This window comes from Oryzias melastigma, linkage group LG16, assembly GCF_002922805.2.
Source record: "Oryzias melastigma strain HK-1 linkage group LG16, ASM292280v2, whole genome shotgun sequence".
Taxonomy (NCBI): domain Eukaryota; kingdom Metazoa; phylum Chordata; class Actinopteri; order Beloniformes; family Adrianichthyidae; genus Oryzias; species Oryzias melastigma.
Genome location: NC_050527.1, coordinates 17,613,432 through 17,634,180, shown reverse-complemented (window position 1 = coordinate 17,634,180; position 20,749 = coordinate 17,613,432). Strand labels below are relative to the sequence as shown.

General features: G+C 42.0%; 1 protein-coding gene across 3 annotated transcripts in view; it reads left to right on the top strand.

Moving 5' to 3' along the window:
- Positions 1–20,749, top strand: part of grik2 (glutamate receptor, ionotropic, kainate 2) — a 382,659-nt gene that overhangs the window by 210,856 nt on the left and 151,054 nt on the right. For all 3 annotated transcript variants that reach the window (XM_024267614.2, XM_024267615.2, XM_036215863.1), the window contains one exon: positions 5,638–5,751. In XM_024267614.2, the coding sequence (XP_024123382.1) occupies positions 5,638–5,751 (114 nt within the window). The remainder of the gene's footprint in view (positions 1–5,637; positions 5,752–20,749) is intronic.

Below are 20,749 nucleotides of genomic sequence, written 5' to 3'. Positions count from 1 at the left end.
GTGGTGGAATGAGGAGGTGCAGGAGTGTATACGGAGTAAGAGACTAGCTAAGAAGAAGTGGGACACTGAGAGGACTGAGGAGAGTAGACAGGAGTACAGGGAGATGCAGCGTAAGGTGAAAGTAGAGGTGTCAAAGGCCAAACAAAGAGCTTATGATGACTTGTATGCTAGGTTGGGTAGTAAGGAGGGAGAGACTGACCTGTACAGACTAGCAAGGCAGAGAGATCGAGATGGGAAGGACATGCAGCAGGTTAGGGTGATCAAGGATAGGAATGGTAATGTGGTGACAGGTGTCAGTGGTGTAATGGAAAGATGGAAAGAATACTTTGAAGAGTTGATGAATGAAGAGAATGAGAGAGAACAAAGAGTAGAAGAGGTGACGGTTGTGGAGCAGGAAGTAAGAAAGATTAGTAAAGGTGAAGTGAGAGGGGCTTTGAAGAGGATGAAGAGTGGAAAGGCTCTTGGTCCTGATGATATACCTGTGGAGGTATGGAAGTGTCTAGGAGAGATGGCAGTGGAGTTTTTGACCGGGTTGTTCAACAGGATCTTAGGTGGTGAGAAGATGCCTGAGGAATGGAGGAGAAGTGTGATGGTGCCCATTTTTAAGAATAAGGGAGATGTGCAGAGTTGTGGTAACTACAGAGGAATAAAGCTGATGAGCCATACAATGAAGGTGTGGGAAAGAGTAGTGGAAGCCAGACTAAGAGCAGAAGTGAACATTTGTGAGCAGCAGTATGGTTTCATGCCAAGAAAGAGCACTACAGATGCAACATTTGCTTTGAGGATGTTGATAGAGAAGTACAGAGAAGGTCAGAGAGAGCTCCACTGTGTCTTTGTAGATCTGGAGAAAGCTTATGACAGAGTGCCCAGAGAGGAACTATGGTATTGTATGAGGAAGTCTGGAGTGACAGAGAAGTATGTCCGAGCAGTGCAGGACATGTATGAGGGCTGTAAGACAGTGGTGAGGTGTGCTGTAGGGGTGACAGAGGAGTTCAAGGTGGAGGTGGGATTACATCAGGGATCAGCTCTGAGCCCCTTCCTGTTTGCAATGGTGATGGACAGACTGACGGATGAGGTTAGACAGGAATCACCATGGACTATGATGTTTGCAGATGATATTGTGATTTGTAGTGAGAGCAGGGAACAGGTGGAGGTGGAGTTAGAGAGGTGGAGGTTTGCCCTGGAAAGGAGAGGAATGAAGGTTAGCCGCAGTAAGACAGAGTACATGTGTGTGAATGAGAGGAACCAGAGTGGAAGAGTGAGGTTACAGGGAGAAGAGATAAAGAAGGTGGAGGAGTTTAAGTATTTAGGGTCAACAGTACAGAGTAATGGAGAGTGTGGAAAAGAAGTGAAGAGGAGAGTGCAAGCAGGTTGGAATGGGTGGAGAAAAGTGTCAGGTGTGATGTGTGACAGAAGAGTTTCAGCACAAATGAAAGGAAAGGTGTACAAGACTGTGGTGAGACCAGCCATGTTGTTTGGACTAGAAACAGTGGGACTGAAGAAAAGACAGGAAGCAGAGCTGGAGGTAGCAGAGATGAAGATGCTGAGGTTCTCTTTGGGAGTGACCAGGATGGATAGGATCAGGAATGAATACATCAGAGGGACAGCACATGTTAGAGGTTTTGGAGATAAAGTCAGAGAGGCCAGACTGAGATGGTTTGGACATGTTCAGAGGAGAGACAGTGAATATATTGGTAGAAGGATGCTGAGTCTAGAGCTGCCAGGAAAGAGGTCTAGAGGAAGACCAAAGAGGAGGTTTATGGATGCAGTGAATGAAGACATGAAGGTGGCTGGTGTTAGAGTGGAGGATGCAGAAGACAGGCTTAGATGGAGGAAACTGATTCACTGTGGCGACCCCTGAAGGGAAAAGCCCAAAGGAAAAGAAGAGAATAGTTTTATTGGCGCATCGGCCAGTTGATGAAATCCTCTGCATCTCTCTTTCTTGATCTGGGCTGTCTTGCTTCTGTAACATCACGTCTCCGTTTCCGGGTCATCCCATGTTGACATGTTGATGTTCGGGATCCCTCCCCCTCCCGTGCTGACTTTCTGGGTGTCCCCAGTTCATCACCCCCTAACACGCCGTTCGCTCCCATTAACTTAGGGGTCCCCGAATTGGCTCCGGTTTGCATCCAGCTGGCCTGCGGCGCTGCGTCCTGGTCCGGCTGGCTGCAGATCCCCGATATTCCTAACAGGCGCGTCGGGGGATGATGAGCCGGGCACACCCAGCGGTCCGGGGGCTGGGGGGTGGGGGGTGTGGGGGCACAGAGGAATCCCAAACCGGGCGTTGGTGTGCGACAACCCGGGAAAGAGACAGCGGTGTCTGCAAACAAATCCAAACCGGATATGCGTGTAATGGGGTGCGTTTGATTTTTTGTTCAGGTGCATTCAATTCATTCACAGTCATCTGATCATTAATGTGTATGCTACACGGAGGTGCAGCGGAACAAGAAGAATAAATGATTAATAAAGTTCTCATAACTATTGTGATTAGTCATTTTAAATTCAATATGAATTTTTTTCAAGACAGAAAAAGCAAATGTTGGCATGGTGAAATAAAGCAGCATATTCTTTCAAAGAAAAAGTAAATAAAAAAATAAACATGCTGCAAAAAATGAATCCGATGTTTAAGAGGAAGATCCTAAGTGCAGATGAAGATGAGCAGACCAAATCCTCTAAAGGAGAGGATGAAGAAGAGAAAAGGGGAGATGCAATATGCATCGAAAACAGATATCTAAAACCAGCTTCATTAAGTGATTATGGCTCAGCCTTTATTAACATCAAAGGTATTTAGTTTTAACGCGGTAAGTTTGGGTTTCAGGGAAATAAAGGGAGGGCTGGTGCATGAGACGGAATTGTAACTGTTACAAATTTATGTAGGAGTGTTCATCTCGTTTACAGACCAGCTATGTTAAAACGCCCAGATCAGAGGGGGGTAGATGTAATGGCCGGTTGCGGCGGCTAATACTTTTTATACTACTTCAGTTCTGTGAATAAATAACTCAGCTGAGAATCGGGACTATATTGACCATTTCTTAGTACTATTAATATTCCCATGACTACCATAGAGAAGAAACATATGAACTATTCCCTTGGTCTTGTTGGCTGGAGTTAGCGCTTTGCTAGCTCCACTGCGTCACCATGTTAAAACTAAATACCTTTGATGTTTATTAAGTTTGAGCGCATAATCATCTTAACGAGGCTGGTTTTTGATATCCATTGTTGGTAAGAGTTTATTTACTACAGAAAAACAACGAAGGGAAATGTCAAAATAGTATTTAAAAATACTTTTTTCCAGCTTGGTGCGCCATTGCTGAACAAGAAATAGCCCTCCTGATCCCCGTCCTCTGATTGGTTGATTTCTAATGAGAGTTCCCCCTGCCTGACTCCTCCTCCCTGCAAGTTAGCTTTGTCATATATCTTTCACATGGGGGTGTGTCAAAAGTCCAAAACACTCTGAGACTCTTCTACAGAATAAAACTGAAGCTACAAGTAAAACATTTTTTTAACACAGTCTTACAAGTTGCGTTTTTCTCCACAACCTCAAGTTAAATCTTGAGTGTGTGATTTTTCTTCACATGTAACATTTTTACACACAAGTTAAGGTTTTTGTCAAGCAAGTTCCCACATTATATTCCACAAGTACACATTTTTCTCACATGTAACTCTTTCTCCGGCAACTCCACATTCAGTTTTACATGTGTGTGAATTGAACTTGTGTGTGGGATTATAGCTCGTGTGTGTATTATTTGAGTTTGTATGTATTGGCGCATATTTACCCTGATACTCAACTCATTATTTAAAACAGAATGCAGTTCTGTAATGGTTCTTGTAGATAAAGTGGTATCATCAGCACACATTGCTAACTTTTAATATTTAAGAGCTAATGGTAGGTCATTAGACATTAGACATTAGACATTAGACATAGCTTTATTAATCCCTTTGGGACACACCCTGGGGGAAATTCAGGTGGTGGGCAGAAGCCGTTCTCGACAGCGCTTATCGCCCAGAAAAGACACATGAGGGTACAGGAAAGGAAGGATGTCAAAAATCAGGGATCTTCACCCCGTGTCGCAGTAGGACGGCATGAGTTAAAGTACAAGCAAAAATACATCAACATTGAAGCACATTAATTTCACGAGTCAAAAAGGTCCACAAACTGACTCCCAACACGTCCAGCCAGGTGGCAGCCGTGCGCGATAGCACAGCGCTCTAAGGCACAGTCGAGGGGGGGGGGGGTCTGGAAGAAAGCATCACCAAGGCGTTGAATTCATGGGGAAGGTCATGGCAGGGGAGGAATGCAGATTACCATGACGACGGGCTCAATTTATCACACCTTCGGCGGATTGTTTTGGTACAGTCGGGAGGGTTCCTGATTAGAGATGTTTGTTTGCTCGCAGACAGACAAAGCTTTCTGTCTGCCTGCTGAAGTCCAGGTGCGGCGTTATGGCGGAGAATTTCACAGATCTGGTCAATTTTCTTGATTCCCTCCAGTTTCTTGAAAATGAGAAAAACTGAGAGTAGTCACAGTAGGACTGGGGAGACGAGACAAAGAGCCTTGGTAGGGAGATAGATAAGGGAGCTCAGAGAAAAGCGTCCGCTCTTGGTGAGTGCCGGAAGAAAGTAATGTAGAATAGAGGACCTACGCAGCTGCCTTGTGGTATTCCACATTCTACTCATAACCATTTTGAAAAACTTCCTTTGAAGTAAACCCTTTGTGATCTGTTTGACAAATAACTTTTCACTAAAGCTAGAGCAAACTGTTGAAACCCTTATAGCTCAAGCTTTTGCTAAAGTAAATTGTGGTCAATCATGTCAAATGCTGCAAAACAAACCGCATATTCTCCCATCATCCAATTATCTATACCAATCATCCATCAGTTGTATTAAAGCTGTACAGGTAGACTCTTTTCTATAGGCGAGGATTTGGGTGGAGAGCTATCAAAAAGAATGGCACAGCTCAGCTCGCCACTTCCACTCTGCCACTTGCCAGAAAACTCAGAGTAAGCTCCACTTTGCTCTGCTTGAAACACTCACTTGAAATAAAGTAAAAATGTATCAAATCCAATGATCCAATAAAATGGTTCTGGAACCCCCAGTGATGGCCTTCTAACATTGAAAATTTAATGGGGAAAAAAGTACAACTGTTGATTGCTAGCCCCAAGAACTCAGTGGTGTTTATATGCTCTCATGTGAGCAACTTCTTATAATGGAATATTATATTTCCCTTGTTAACGCTTCATTAAGGTTTATGAAATTACTAGTAGTAAAGGAGGCTGCTAACAGTGCTGATATGAATGACATTCTCTCTACTGGTAACACCTCACACTTACCAGTGCCCGGCTCTCAACAGCCTCTGACCTCTGATCACCTTGCTGTGTGTTGTTGCATCTCCATGAATATTTTACTCTGCCAATAAAAGCTCTTCAGAGGCACTCGAGCCTTGAGAAGTCTGAATTAAAGAGTTGATTTGCAATTACAAACCCTATCCCGGGTGCTCCTACTGAGGTGCCCAAAGGAGTTTGCGTATTTTGTTGCCCAGAACTGTTGCTGGAGAATAGGGGTGCTGCAGGATTTGTTTAAGACTTTACCAGACATGTTTTTCTGGTAAAGTCAATGCTATGTTTTCACGTTTTACAGATTGGTATATGGGACCCATCAAGTGGCCTGAACATGACAGACAACCAGAGGGGGAAAACAATCAACGTATCCGACTCTCTTTCCAATCGGTCCCTGATTGTCTCCACTATACTGGTAAGACTTTTTTGTGACGACCTCTGTGTCTAAATCTTTTCAATTGTTTCACACTTCTGCCATTTTTCTTCTTTGAACACTTGAGCTTCTTTATGCTTTCTTTTTGACAAGGAGTTTTAAAAGGTTATTAATGTCTTACTCACACAAGTCAATCCATCTGATCTGTGCGTGACTGAATCTTGACTACCTCTGCAAGGAGGCCTCAGGACAATTCTCTTAATTGTGGTCAAATATGGATCAGAAAAGCAACAGGACGCTGGGGTCAAACGTACTCAAGTGCACCTGCTGTGAGAGCCAACAAAGTTACCCCACATTCATCATTGAAGAGGTCCTTTTACACCTTTGACATCATCCAGCCGTGCTAAAAAAAATTCTTGTTTAGGTAATCACCATTGATGGATATTGCAGGTATCTCAGATAAACACTATAGACCTTATTTACTAAAGTAATTAATGTGAACTTTCTGGAGGACTGATATCATTTTTTAATATCACAGACACTTTATAGTTGTCCATCATCAGTTCAGATACAAGGTGACCACCTGCCAACTGTCAGCTGCAATGCACTAAACATAATTTCTTGGTGCTCAAACCTTAATCAATTTCCTCATGTAATCAATTTGTGTGTGCACAGTTTTCACTCGGTTGAGATCTTAGTAAAAAAAATTAAATAAATAAATAAAGTGCTTTGTTTAGAAAGGCAGAAGCCCAGAGAAATCAGTGAAAATTTAAATGTGATCCTTCATAGATGTCTGTAAGGTTCTGGTAATTATTCAAAATGATGTTTTTGTTTAGGTTTTGTGAGTTTGCAGGCTGCTTCTAACTATGAACCTTTGTTTGTGGTGGCACCTTGTATATGTGCTGCAGGAATGGTGTTTTCTGACAGTGAATAATGAAGCAACCACAAACAATGTTCTTGGTGCCTATCAAATTGATTATAAAAGCTACACAGTTGGAAGGGGACGCTTTTTATAAAGGCTTGAACCCACTATTGCCTTTGCAGAAAAAGGCCCTCTCCAACTTGCGAGTGAATTCTGCTTTGAGAAAAGGAATTCCAGAACTTGGTTATAAAGCCACCTCCTCTGAGTAAACATTATTGCTCCAACAAGCTCTAAATAATTACGACAGTTTTGTAGAGTGAAAAGCACTTCTGAAATTTTGAGAGGGATTTTGCAGAACTATGGTTATGTTTTTTTTTCATGCTGATAGATAGTATTTTGACTTTTTTCCTGGGTATTATTAGTCAGTAATTCTCATTGTTTTTCTGAAGTGTAAAATACACAGGAGTTTCTTTGTGCTGCTCAGGGCCAATAATGTTCAGGGAAAATGTGTATGTCACTCATTCAAACCATTGCTTTTGGTGAAATAGTTTGCATGACCCAGGAACTGCATCGCTTCATAACTCCCTTCAAAGATGTCTTTATTTTAAAGCTCCCCTGTTGAAGTCCAGAAGTCTGTCTGTGCAGCTCTTTCTCTCCACAGCAAGTGATACTGTTCTCCAATTCATGTGAAGGATAGCACCCAAAAGCCCTATACTCACAAATTACCAGTTGACTTCTCTGCTGTGAGGACTTTAATTTGGTGGAAGCAGGCTCAGGCAGGAAAAAATTGACTGATTGATTGGCCAATAAGATTTTTTGTTTAACGGCTCAGCCTCCTGTTGTGTGTGCTTGTTTCCCTTGTGTCACACACAAGCAATCAGACCAGACGCAGAGAAAAATGGGGATCTGTTTTTTTCTTTCTAGCTTTTTTGCACAATTGTTGAGTAATTTCTCACTCTGATCTTCAACGGGGTTTGACATTTTCAGTGTTTATTACAGAATATTCATTTCATATGACTGTTTACTGTAAATTTTAATAGCTGGAATATAACGAATAGTTTAAATGAGGTCACTGACATGCGGAAATAGTTAAATATTATCCATACATTCTCTAAACTTGCTTAATCCCTTTTGGGGTCACCGTGCTGCTGGAGCCTATCACAGCTACTGTTGGGAAAAAGGTGGGATACACATTGGACAGTGTGCCAGTCTGCTGTAGGGCCATGCAAAGACAAACAACTCCACACATTGACATCTAGAGACAATTTCAGCTACTTATGTACATACCCGGCATGTGTGTAGGGTTTTTGAACCCGCTTTTAGCATACGGGGTTCACACAGGTCTGTCGCTCTCCAATACTCGTGGATGTAGTGTTCCCCTGCTTATTCTCATTTCTTTGTTCGGAGTTTCACGTATTCGCCGATTTTTTTTTTTTTTTCAGTCACGTCACTCTTGTTTTTCGTCACAAAAACATAGACAACCCAAGATGCTTGCATGACATTTTTGCACCCAAAGGAGGTGCTGCGCTGATGAGGCATATCTCCGCACAGCAGAGCCCCCTCCACAGGGGGGCTCTGCTGGACTCCCCTTACGCAAGAGGAGTGCACCTTCCCTGTCTCCATCTCCCAGCATGGAGAAATGGCATCATCATCTTTTCCGATAAAAATTCCGGGTAAGCACACGCTTTTGATTTTCAAGCCCAGAGAGTAAGACTGAAGACTTGTTTGTTTTTGTGTGAATCAACGAGTGCACAGTTAAAAGTTTTCGGAGTTTTCCGTTTCAGAAAGAGAGATAACTCAAACCCGGGAAAGTGGGCGAAACCAAGCCCATTCCAAGAAGCGGGTTAAGCTGAACTCAGAATCAATCACTATGGTAACTGAGTCTGTGAACGAAACCTGGTCGGTAGCAGGTTTTCTTCAGGAAACTTAGAGTTCTCTGCGGTCTCCGCCCCTTTTTAAAGTGAAAGATGTTCAAATATGAGTTCCTCATTAACATTTAGAGAACATTCACATTAGAGACGTCACGTTTCCACCACTCAGAAATAAAAATGACATGTTCATTCATAGAGGATCATGTAGAGAGGAGGCTGATTAATCCAGAGGAAATGTTATTTACGTCGGTAGAGGATTTGGAGGACACGAGTCGACTGACTGCAGTTTCCCAATTCATTTTTATTTCAGCGATATTATAAATAGTGAGTTTTTCCAGGGACTCGCTATTAAAAAATACAGTTTTCTTTTCTTTATTTTAAACCCTTAACAATAGAAATTATTGAATGTCAAACACCGGAAAAGCATCTGCACTCATCCACCATCCAGTGTCTACATCAGACATTAGCTCAGTTTTCAGCAATGCTGCTTCCCACTGCATAGTTAGCGAGTTCAACTCCCGGCTATGGAAAGTGTTCTTATGCTTAAAAAAGAATTCAGCGAATATTTTTTAAGTCTTGATAATTAAAATTAAATAAATAGTTTTTTAACATATGCCAGGCAGCTACAGTTTCTTTTTAGCGTGCAGTGATATCCGTGTGTGTGTGTGGGGGGGGGGGTGTTTACCAAAACTGGTCATTCATGCGAATACGGAGATTACTGGTTAGATTAGTAACAGATCAAAAACCATTCCTTACTCAACAAGAGACAAAATAACCTTCCTGACATTATTTATTCATTATTAGAAATGATTCAAATAACTGCAGATATTTTCTCTCTGTTCTACCGCTGCAGCTGTGTTGCTTTTCTTGCAGAAAATGTTCTCCTATAGTCGCATATGCTTGAAGGAACTTATCAATTTCCGCCGCCGGAAGTAGTAAACTCAGATGTTTGTTCCCGTTGCCATCGTGAATCGTGCTGTCTTTGCTCCATTGATCAGGGCTTTTAATGGTCGCGACGCTCACACCTGGTTCTGATTCCAACAACTTCAAGTTGATTGAATCAAACATTTTCAGCTGTTCTGGAACCGAAAACCCTGAGTTTGAGAATTTTGAGTCCAGTGACTCTATGTTCAGGTTTGAACTCTAAATTTGTTGAACCTGCTTCTTGGAACGGGCCCCAGGTGAGAAAAATCCACAAACAAACATAAACTTAAAAATCAGCATCACTAAACAACACTGACCACAGTGCAGAGAAGTGGCAGTCAAATGTAACAAAGTATAGATGACACTCCTCCACAGAATTGAAACAAAGATCCTTAAATACTGTTAAAACAAATTAACCCTAAAGTACAGGCAGCTGTATGCCACTCAAAAGAAAACTGTAGAGAAGTTACAGCCTACACAGAAAACAAGAGAGAGGGCAAAATAAAAAAGAAAATGACAGACTTGTCATTTTGTGACTTGGATTTGGGCCTGGATCATTTTTACTCTTTTTTAAAAAGTAGTTATTTATTTGTTTTTTGTAACTTTTTTAAAAGGTAGTTCCCACAAACCAAAAGTCTGTAATCTGTTGCTGCATCCCTAACTTATTGTTCATGCATTTGGTTCTTCTGTGAACATTAAATACTGAGAACGAAAAATAAAACAAAAGGAAAAGCCAACAATGTGAAGGTTTTGTGTTTCTTCCTGTGGAGGCTGAGGATTTTTCTCCTTCCCCTTATCCTAAGGCAGGCGCTCATGGTCCAGACTGAAGCGGACCTCTATCTGAGAGTGGTAAACTGACGCTAGCACCATAGCTAATAAACAAACAATCCCCAGCGAAATGTTCATTGAAAATCCATCATCAGGACAGAGTTCTCTGGATTTAATGTCAGTTGGACTCAACCACTGTTAACTAACTTCCAAGTCCACTGGAAAGTTGTGTAAGCCAGAAGATTTTTGACAACGGAAGGCAATACACCGTTGAGCCATGCTAAAGCTAACACGATAATGGCTGATCGTTACAGAATCATATACTGGAGAACAGAGCTTGATGACGTGAGACTCCTGAAACGAGACTCACACCAGTTGACCAATCACAAAATTTAACTGTAATATCTCGTTTTAGCCTATACGGGGCAGCATATCAACAGAAGACCGTAACTTCAGGAATTAAGCAAGTTTATTTTAAATTGTCAAAAACTTTAGCAATGACCAAAAGAAAGCCCTTTAAAAGCCTCATTTATAGAGGTCAACAGACAAAAAAAAGTTGATTTATTGTTTGGTAATCCTTTAAAAGAGATATATTGGAGGAAATTAAATGGCATTGATTATCATGTTACCTAAATATCTGCCACAGAAAGAACTGCCGAGGAGATAAGCTTGCAGAAAAAACATCCAGTCATCACCACAAATATACTTCTCCAAAAAAAGAATGTGTATATTTTCACAAAGAGATTTGATGCTAAATATAGACACCTGCTATAGCAATTCTACTTTAAAAATAGTATGAGTCCATTTCCCATGGCATTTTTGACAGTGAGGGGGCTGTTTTCTGGCTGGGCTGGCATGGGCTCTCAATACTCTTTTCCTTCTCTGGTCTTTAGCGCCGGGGGCTCTTGCAGTGGTTCTTACGACTCTGGTCTGGGAGGCTTCTGTTAACTCCCCTTCTGGAGGGGGTGGGCTTGGTGTGGGGGTTAGTGGGAGACCCTCCACTTTTATTTTATTCTCTACATTTCATTACATCCTCGTCCACAGTAGAATACAGGCAAACAACTGAACTCAGGCATCTGTTCACCTTTGCACACAGTATCTTTGTACGCATGTAGGAATGATAGGTCCTGATAGACACGTTTGCTTGAATATATACTGCTCACAAAAATTAAAGGAGCACTTCAAAGAAACACATTAGATACATCAGATCTCAATATGAAGTTGCATATCCATACAAATAACAACAGGGCAGTGTCTTAGGAGTCTTTTGATGGAAATAAAAGTTTTCGGCCTACAGAGGCCTCAATTGTGTAGACACCATAAAATCAGAGTGAAATGAAGATGTGGCAGGCTAGTCCATTTTTTCCAAAACTTCATTTCTGCAACTCAAAATGCTTTTCAGTATCTTGTGTGACCCCCACCAGCTTGTATGCATGCTTGACAACGTGGCGGCATGCTCCTAATGAGACGATAGATGGTGTCTTGTGGCATTTCCTCCCAGATCTGTGTGAGGGCATCCCTGAGCTGTTGTACAGTCTAAGGAGCAACATGGCGGCGCCTAATGGACCCAAACATAATGTCCTAGAGATGTTCTATTGGGTTTAAGTCAGGGGATGGTGAAGGCCATTCAATTGTTTCAATTCCTTCATCCTCCAGGTACTGCCTGCATACTCTTGACACGTGAGGCCGGGCATTGTCGTGGATTAGGAGGAAACCAGGACCTACTGCACCAGCGTAGGGTCTGACAATGGGTTCAAGGATTTCATCTGGATACCTTAAGGCAGTCAGAGCACCATTTCCTAGGCAGTAGAGGTCTGTGCGTCCCTCCATGGATATGCCTCCCCAGACCATCACTGACCCACCACCAAACCTGTCATGTTGAACCACGTTGCAGCCAGCATAATGTTCTCCTTGTCTTCTCCAGACTCTTTCACGTCTATCACAGGTGCTCAGGGTGAACCTGCTCTCGTCTGTGAAAAGTACAGTGCGCCAGTGGTGGACTTGCCAATTCTGGTGTTCTTGAGCAAATGCCAGTGGAGCTCCACGGTGCTGGGCAGTGAGCACAGGGCCCACTACAGGACGTGGGGCCCTCAGGCCACCTTCATGAAGTCTGTTCCTGATTGTTTGGGTAGAGACATTCACACCAGTGGCCCTCTGGAGGTCATTCTGTAGGGCACGAGCAGTGCTCAGCCTGTTCCGCCTTGCACAAAGGAGCAGGTATGGGTCCTGCTGAGGGGTTGAGGACCTTCTACGGCCCTGTCCAGCTCTCCCAGAATAACCACCAGTCTCCTGAAATCTCCTCCATGTTCTGGAGATTGTGCTGGGAGACACATTAAACCTTCTTGCTGCAGCACGTGTGGATGTGCCATCCTGGAGAAGTTGGACAACCTGTTCAACTTCTGTAGGGTTAAGGAATCTCCTCATACTGCCAGTAGAGATAATTATCAAGCCAAAATCAGCACGAGTGGAAAACCAGCCAAAAAAGATCAAGAGGGAGAAACTTGAAATGACCTCCACATGTAACACCAGTCCTGTTTGGAGGGTTTTCTAATTGTTGCCACTGAAGTGCACCTGTTGTTAATTCCATGAACACCAATACAGCTGAAATTGATTAACGAGGCCCTCAGCTGATTAACCAACCAGAAAATTATCAGACAGGTTTAATTCAGTTCATGCCAGACCCAATAAGAATAGTGTTCCTTTAATTTATATAAGCTTTGGACACTCAAGGTGTATATCTGTCTGAACTTTTTGTGTTTTAGGCGAATTTTAATTTTCATTCATTTTGTTCTGAATTTTTTGGGGGGATCAGACAGAATTGAGTGGGATTTTAAAAATTGAGGGGCAAAGCTGCACGGTGGTGCATTGATCAGCGGTCTTGCCTCACTGCAAGAAGGCCCTTGGTTCAAGTCCCGGCTGGGGGACCTGAACCAGATGCACCAACTTCTGGGGACCTTTCTGTGTGGAGTTTGCATGTTCTCCCCGTGCATGTGTGGGTTTTCACCGGGGACTCCAGCTTCCTCCCACCATCCAGAAATATGCTTATAGGTTAATTGGTGACTCTAAATTGCCCCTAGGTGTGAATGTGAGAGTGTATGTGTGTGTGATTGAGGCCCTGAGACAGACTGGAGACCTGTCCAGGGTGAACCCCGCCTTAGCCCATCAGTAGCCGGGTTAGGCTCCGGCACCCCCGCGACCCCGAAAGGGACGAAGCGGAAAGGAAGATGAATGGATGCATGTATTGATAGAGCATAGGTTAAAGACAGGAAAACAGGTTAATTAGTTGGAGGATGATTAGGAAACACAAAGGAATAGAATTACAAACGAATATTAAATTATAAATTTTACGTGTGGATTTTTATCAAAGTGGTTAGACCTGTCCACAGACACATCCTTAAACAAATCCTCTCACACTCGTATGCCATTGCTAAATTCAAATTCATGATGGCCAACGGTTGTGGTTTGCGATCAGTACCTTAACCTAAGCCCAAAATGTACATGCCTCCTTTTATAATTTCTCATTTTCACAGGTCTTCAGTCATGTGCATGCTGAGACAGATGTTGAGAATTTACAGACACTGAGGTTGATAATAATAAAGAAGTCAGCCTAAAAATAACAACGTGAAATAAATTGTGGGGTGTTATTATTTATTGGGGGCCTTCTTTCCTTCCGCACACGCTGTGAAGTGATTGTATTGCAGTTATTAGCACAGACTCTATGCAGCTGTAATTGCCATATCAGGACTGAGTCATGGGGAAATATGTGATTGCTGCAAGCAGCAGGAAAAAGGGGAGGGCTGACAATAATTGGGTTTGTTATACTTGATTGATGCACACTTTCAGTCAGCCTCTCATCCTTTTCTCAGAGATTATACACGATAAAACAAGTTGTAATTACTGTTGAGATCTTGGTCTATAAACAGTTGATCTACTTTGGAAATCAAAGTTTTATTGTTGCACAGGAAATGAAGCACCTTCAGGCTAATGGTTGAAACTGCAGATATTATTCTGTGTGAAGCAGAAAGATGGCAGGAGACATGTTTTCAGCTCTGTGCCACTGAAGGACCTGTGACCACCAACACAAACACACCTAACTTTTTAGATACTGTTATATGCACACAGGAGTTTGAAACATTTTCTTAGACTTTATTTGCTGCGATTCTCCTACAATAATGATATTTTTACTCTTACCTGCTCACCTGATGGGCCTGCGCAGAACAATAAAATTAGGAACTGCACACATTTAACCTGCGTCTTTGCTGGAGGTATTAAATGTGGCCAACGTGAATTTTTATTGGTTTTTGTGCTGATCGCGCTTAAAATACGTGGAAATAACATCAACCAAAATAGAACCTGATAGAATAATATCTGCTCAAATAAAAGCCTGATATTTTCAATAAAACATCCAATATTGGAGGATTATTAAGCATCTGAATTTTGATTTGAGAACGATCTGAGAAAGGAAATGATAATACTGTTTGGCGTGCCATTCATAAAATAAATATTTTACATTTTTCTGTTGAAATTGGTAATGTTACCTTTTATTATTTATGTAAAACTGTGTTGAACAGCGTTCAGTTCTTCGGTTTCCCGGTCCAAATCCATTAACCGGAAGTTACGTATCCCGCTGACTGCCCTGTCGCCATTTTGTGTGATAACACCGTGAAAAGGGTCTATATACGTTTTAAAATTAAAAATCAACATCAAATGTTATGTTTTATAGACATGGTTTTTCTATGATTACCTTTTTTGTGAGGGTTTTCAACGTTTCTTTGGTTAAAAAAAAAGCAGCAAATTTACGAGTTTCCTGTTTAAATACGCAAGACGGCGCTGGGTGAGGCAGCTGGAGCCCCGCCTCAGCCAACGCCACACACACTAGGTGTGTTTGAGATGACCCAGCGCTTCGCCTGCATCGTCGGCTAGACCAAGCTGCTGCAGGAGGGGGCGGGGAAAGGTCCCTGAGATGAAGGCCAACGGCGAGACTGTACGAGAACAAGGAGTAGGGGGTTGTCCTTAACTTTCGGTTGAATTTTAATATACCTCTCCTCCTTAGTATGATCTGTGCTGTTATGTCTTTTATTTTACTTTTAAAATCTTTCAGAGTGAAGCAGATAAAATGTGCACTGCCCCAAATAAATAAATAAATTAGAAATTAAAGTTAATTTTAAAGACTACAGTAACACACATAACCACAGATTATTAGAAATCTTGTTTATTTTTTCCATCAGGGATTCACTGCCTTCCAGAAAGAGTTACAAAATACACAGATTTCCTTCATTTAGCACCAGTTATTCCTGATCAGTGTCACGTCGAACTACAAAAACTTTCAGGACACAGTTTCCCACAATGCATAGTTTTGTTGTCCTCAAGGCGGCTTGAAGCCAGCGCAGTGCCTGTTTTCTGGCTGGGCTGGCTCAGGAAGGCGCCTTGAACCCGCCCTTTTCCCGCAATACTTCATGACAGCGCACATTTGACGTCGGTGACAGAAACTAACCAACATACACCGCGCTGCAGGCGATCTGCGCAGTACCGGGTCCACCTTGGTCATCTCAAACACACTGACTGGAACTGCAGCTGACACATGCACTGTATTGTTTCGGTCTTTCAATATTCATAAAATACGCTATACTTCAAAATTACCTAATTGTCTAATCATTCACTATCTGTCTGATTTCATTGATACCAGTTTGTGACTCATTTAGTCTTTTTATCCTCTAAAAATGCGCTTTAAAAACATACTAGGTGAGGTAGACAGTCCGCTGGCCTCACCGCAGTACACATGCCACAAGACAGAGGGCGCTGGTGAGCCCAGAGAATGTATGTGACACTGCGGCTAAAGAATAATAGATTTAGCAGTAGCAAAACAAGTGCAACCATTCAGTTACTCTTTAATGGTTTTTAGCATCATTTCTAAATGGAGGATTTGGTTTTTAAAGCCCTAAACTCAAGAATGTGTTTAGACACGTCACTGACAGTGATCTCTACTGAGACAGAGAGACTTTTAACACTGAAGAAAGAAAGGAAGACTTCTATAAGCAGAACATTCATCTGTTTCTTCAGAAGGAGCAGCACAGACTTCATTCATCAGTAAAAGTAAGTCAATAACAACAATTTTGGTGATTTTTTTATTTAACAGTTTGTAAACAGAAGAAAAATGTCGAAATGAAATATTAAACCACACGTTTTTATCTGTTGTCAGTCAAATGGTTCATAAGCTGTTCTGTGTTGCCAGATAGTCTCAGAGCTTTCCATCCCTTTGTAAAGTTTGTAAGTTTGTAAATCTGACCGATGACGTCTGTGCCTCACCAGCCGTGAACCTCACCACACATCACTGATATATATATATATATATATATATATAAACACTCCGGGGTGCCTCTGTTCTCAGCCAAACAGTAAAAAAATAAAAACAGTCACGTGGTAAATATTTAAAATGAACTCAAAGCAGCCATTAGCTTCAGTCATTATTGTCTGTTGTTTTCTGCCCTAAACACAAGGAATCCATTGTTTCTAATTTATCTGGGAAAAAATGGACGGATTACCTGTGAAGTGTGTATCTGGAAGCAGTGTTGCTTTAATTAGGTTTGTTTAACAGAGCTTTTTTAGCTTGTACTCACTCTCTTTTTAATTAAAGGTTCCCCATCAACCATCTGCAGCCTCGCTGCACAATTTATGAGGCTGTGGAGGTGGTGCTTGCATGTGAGGAAAAAGAGAAAAACTGGCCATAGATAAATGTCCTCATCTTCACACATTCATTCTTTGATTTTTGCTGTTCCCTCGACCTCCACTGTTCAGTTCATCAGTTAACCACTGCGGTGGCTGTCGAAAGAGGGGAAAACCATGGCACACAATGGCCCGAAATACGCATTTTGAATTCTGGTTTCAAAGTAAAGATCATCATTGACAACCAGCTAATATGTACAAAACATTGTTCCTTCATTTATAATGAGATTTACTATCTAAAAATTACCCGGCAGAGGTGAAATCTGCAAAGTAGGATTACAGCTGTTTTAACCCCCATGTACACTTGATACACTTTTCTCAGAAAGACATGAACATTTTCAGACTTTTCTCTCTTGTTTAAACTTCAAGTTCAAATCTTCATAGAAAATTTAGTCCAGTGTTGTAGAATGAAATAAAAGATCTGATTACGATCAAACTCAACACATTCTGTACAGGACACTGTACAGAGATTAATTGTCTAGATCAACAGCCAAAACAGTAAAAAAAATAAAAAAAATCACAGAAGCTTCAATGTGCTTAAATAACATCAGAAATAACCAAATTCTGCCTGATTTATAGAATATACATATCCTAGTAAGGCTGTAAACATTAACGATATAACAAAGGAGTACTGTACATGGTGTGGTTTGAAGATAAACAATTTTTATCATTTAAAAAATATATATAGATAGTAAAGGTGTTGTGAAAAATTACTACATTTAAGTCCCACTTTATTCATATTTTAGATATTTTGTAAAACCATTTCCAGTGATGTTTTAATTATCTTATTATTATTATCATCATTATTATCATGCAGCTTTCAGCCACAATCTAAAAACCCTATCTCGTTTCTTAGAACTTATTTTCTGTAGAGCAGCAGGAGTTGTGGGAAAGACTATCAGTGTAAATGTAAGTGTAGGGGTCTCTGAGCAGCATCTCAAAGCAGTCTTCTGCCACTTCAAAGGAGAGGGCATGAGACAGCAGATTGCCTAGCTCCTGGTCGAGCTTCATGACCTGTAGGACAAGGTCGAGAAACATCGGCAGATGGTCATTCTCAGCTCGAGTGTGGAAGTTTACCAGTATGAGGATAGGTTGTCCATCCACGCAGGGAGGCACCATCATTGCGCAGTGGAGTTCTGCATTTGAAGATGCTTCCCAAACCTCGTGGGAGCATAGATGCAGATATCCCCAGAACAGAGCCATGGTGTACGCTGGGTAGGTATATGGCATTGCTTTCGCGGCAGCGTGTGCATTGCTGAACGCAGATGAGATGTAATCGTCAAGTTTAGGGAGGAATTTGTTTGTTGCTCTGTAACACTTTTGGATTTTCCTGAGCCCCTGCGGCATCTCAACACCTCTAACAGAAGCGCTTTTGCAGAAGCTGATATACACTTCAGACCCGTAGCTGTCAAAGTGCTTCATATTCTCAGCAAACTTGAGCCGAGCTGTATCAGCCACTGCTGACACCACGCACTGTTTAAACACTGACATGTCCACAGAGCACTGGGCATGAGGAATCGAGAGGGGTGCTTTGTAGTCATCACCGTATGCCATCACATAATAGTGCAAGCCAAACTCACGAAGCGCATAACGCATCTGTGGAATATATGTGAGCATCCAAGTGTACTGGCTAAGTCCTTTGATTCCTGTGTGCTGCCCTTCCCAATAATAGGTCCCTTTATTACCGGGCAGGTAAAAAAAAGATATGCTCGTACGCAAGCTGAGTTTTCCTAAAGAAATTTTGTGTGCCATACCCTGTGTCCAATATATCTGCGCTCAGTGGCTCGGCAGTTTTGTGGCGGAAGTTACCGCACCAACCTGTCACATCAAAGTTGATGTACAGAACCTTCCAGCCAGCGTATAACCTTGTGAGGTTGGGGAAAGACTGGAGTCTTTTGATTAGCGACATATCGTCCAGCGTCATGGTCTGGTCCTCATAGTATTGGTCCAGGAGGTGCTTCACATTTTCCTGAACACACCCCCAGTGTCTGTCTTGGTATGATTTGCATCCAAAGGGCATCCCCTCGACTTTAAGCTGGTCCCTTTGGGACTAGTTTAATGGTGAGGTAATTGAGCACATCCTCCATGTTGTCTGTAGTTCTAATGTAAGAATTCAGGTAATGTGGCAGATCGAGCTCATCCCCATGATGCAGCAAGTGTACAAGAAGCAAGCGTGTTTCCTTCCAGTCAAGCCATTTGGCTTCTTGTGCGATGTAGTGGGAAATCGCAGAAGGGCGGAAGACAAAGGCCTTGTCTTTCAAGTACTGTGAATAATGATCCAAGTGTTAAAATTTCAAGAGTTTGTCAAGCGTCACATGCAGAAATCTCTCACTCATCACTGTGCTGAACTTCCTTGCAATCACTGGGGATGGAGGATCTCGGTTCAGCCTGTGTGCCTTCTTCAGCTGAAATGGCGCAGAATCATCAATAGTGACAGGAGGCCATTTTCCGTGCTTGACAATGTGATTCCTAACGAGTTGCTCGAGGGCAATGTTTCTCGTCATATGCATGGCGTAGTAATTCACGTCGGAGGAAGTGGTAGCCTGTCTCTCTGCTCTCTCTATGCTCTCTCTGCGTATCGATAAGTGGATGTCCAGGCATCTTGATCAACCCAGCTTATTCATGCCTTAGTGGAATGCTTGCCATCTTCGGGATGCTCTCTACCTCACACAAGTGTACGGGCATCACCAAGTCCCACACTACTCCCTACCACCCCCAGGCCAATGGGGGTGGTAGGGAGTAGTGTTGGACTCAGTCACAAATCGGTAGGGACTACTGAAAGATTCCACAGGACCCTAATGAACATGCTGGGAATCCTTGAACTGCACCAGAAGCCCAGGTGGCATGAGTATGTGGATGCCATGACACATGCTGATAATTGCACTTGAAACGACTTAACCCCATACCTCCTGATGTTTGGCAGACATCCCAGACCAGAACCTGCATGACTGCCTCTCACTTGCTTATGCTCAAGCAAAACAGTCTTCTCAACATGGTAAAGAGCAGCAGAAGAAGTATTTTGATGGCAAAGCATAAAGCCAAGAGTTTAGCCCCGGCGATAGAGTATTGGTCAAAATCTGCCATATTGGAGGAAATCTAAACGAACTGTTCATCTGCAAATGTTTAAAGAACAACAAAGGATGTACAGTTCTGCAATAAAAAAAGCTAGAACCCTCCACTTCTCAAACTATATTATACTAAATAAAAATGATCCAAAATTCCTCTTTAAAACAATAGACACTTTGACTAAAGGAGATTTTCAGAGGTCCTCCATGACAACATCAGATGCTACATGTGTGAGGTTCGCAGACCACTTCAGGAGTAAAATCAATGCTATTAGATCTAGTCTTTTAACTCAAGTGGACTTTGATTTTAATGAATCAATAGCATTGTATTTATCAGAGGACACACTGGAAAGCTTTGTTCTGGTTGATGCCGTGGCACTCGGTCGAGTTTTCTCCCAATTAAAGCCAACCACATACCTTTTAGACCCAATCCCCACATCACTTTTAAAAACGCATTATGACTCCCTTGAGCCTGAGCTCCTAAACATTGTAAATTACTCTCTTCAGACAGGGGTCTTCCTCTCTGCCTTTAAAACGGTGATGGTGAGGCCTCTGCTGAAGAAGAGTAATTTAGACCCTAACAATGTAAATAATTATTGACCAGCATCCAACTTACAGTTTTTAAGTAAAATGATTGAAAAAACAGTTTTAATACAATTGAATGAGTTTTTAAATAAAAACAGCATATTTGAACACTATCAATCTGGTTTTAGGACAAACCACAGCACAGAGACAGCTTTGGTTAAAATAGTTACTGATATTAGATGTAACCTTGACTGTCAGAAACTCTCAGTCCTGGTACTACTGGATCTGACTGCAGCATTTGA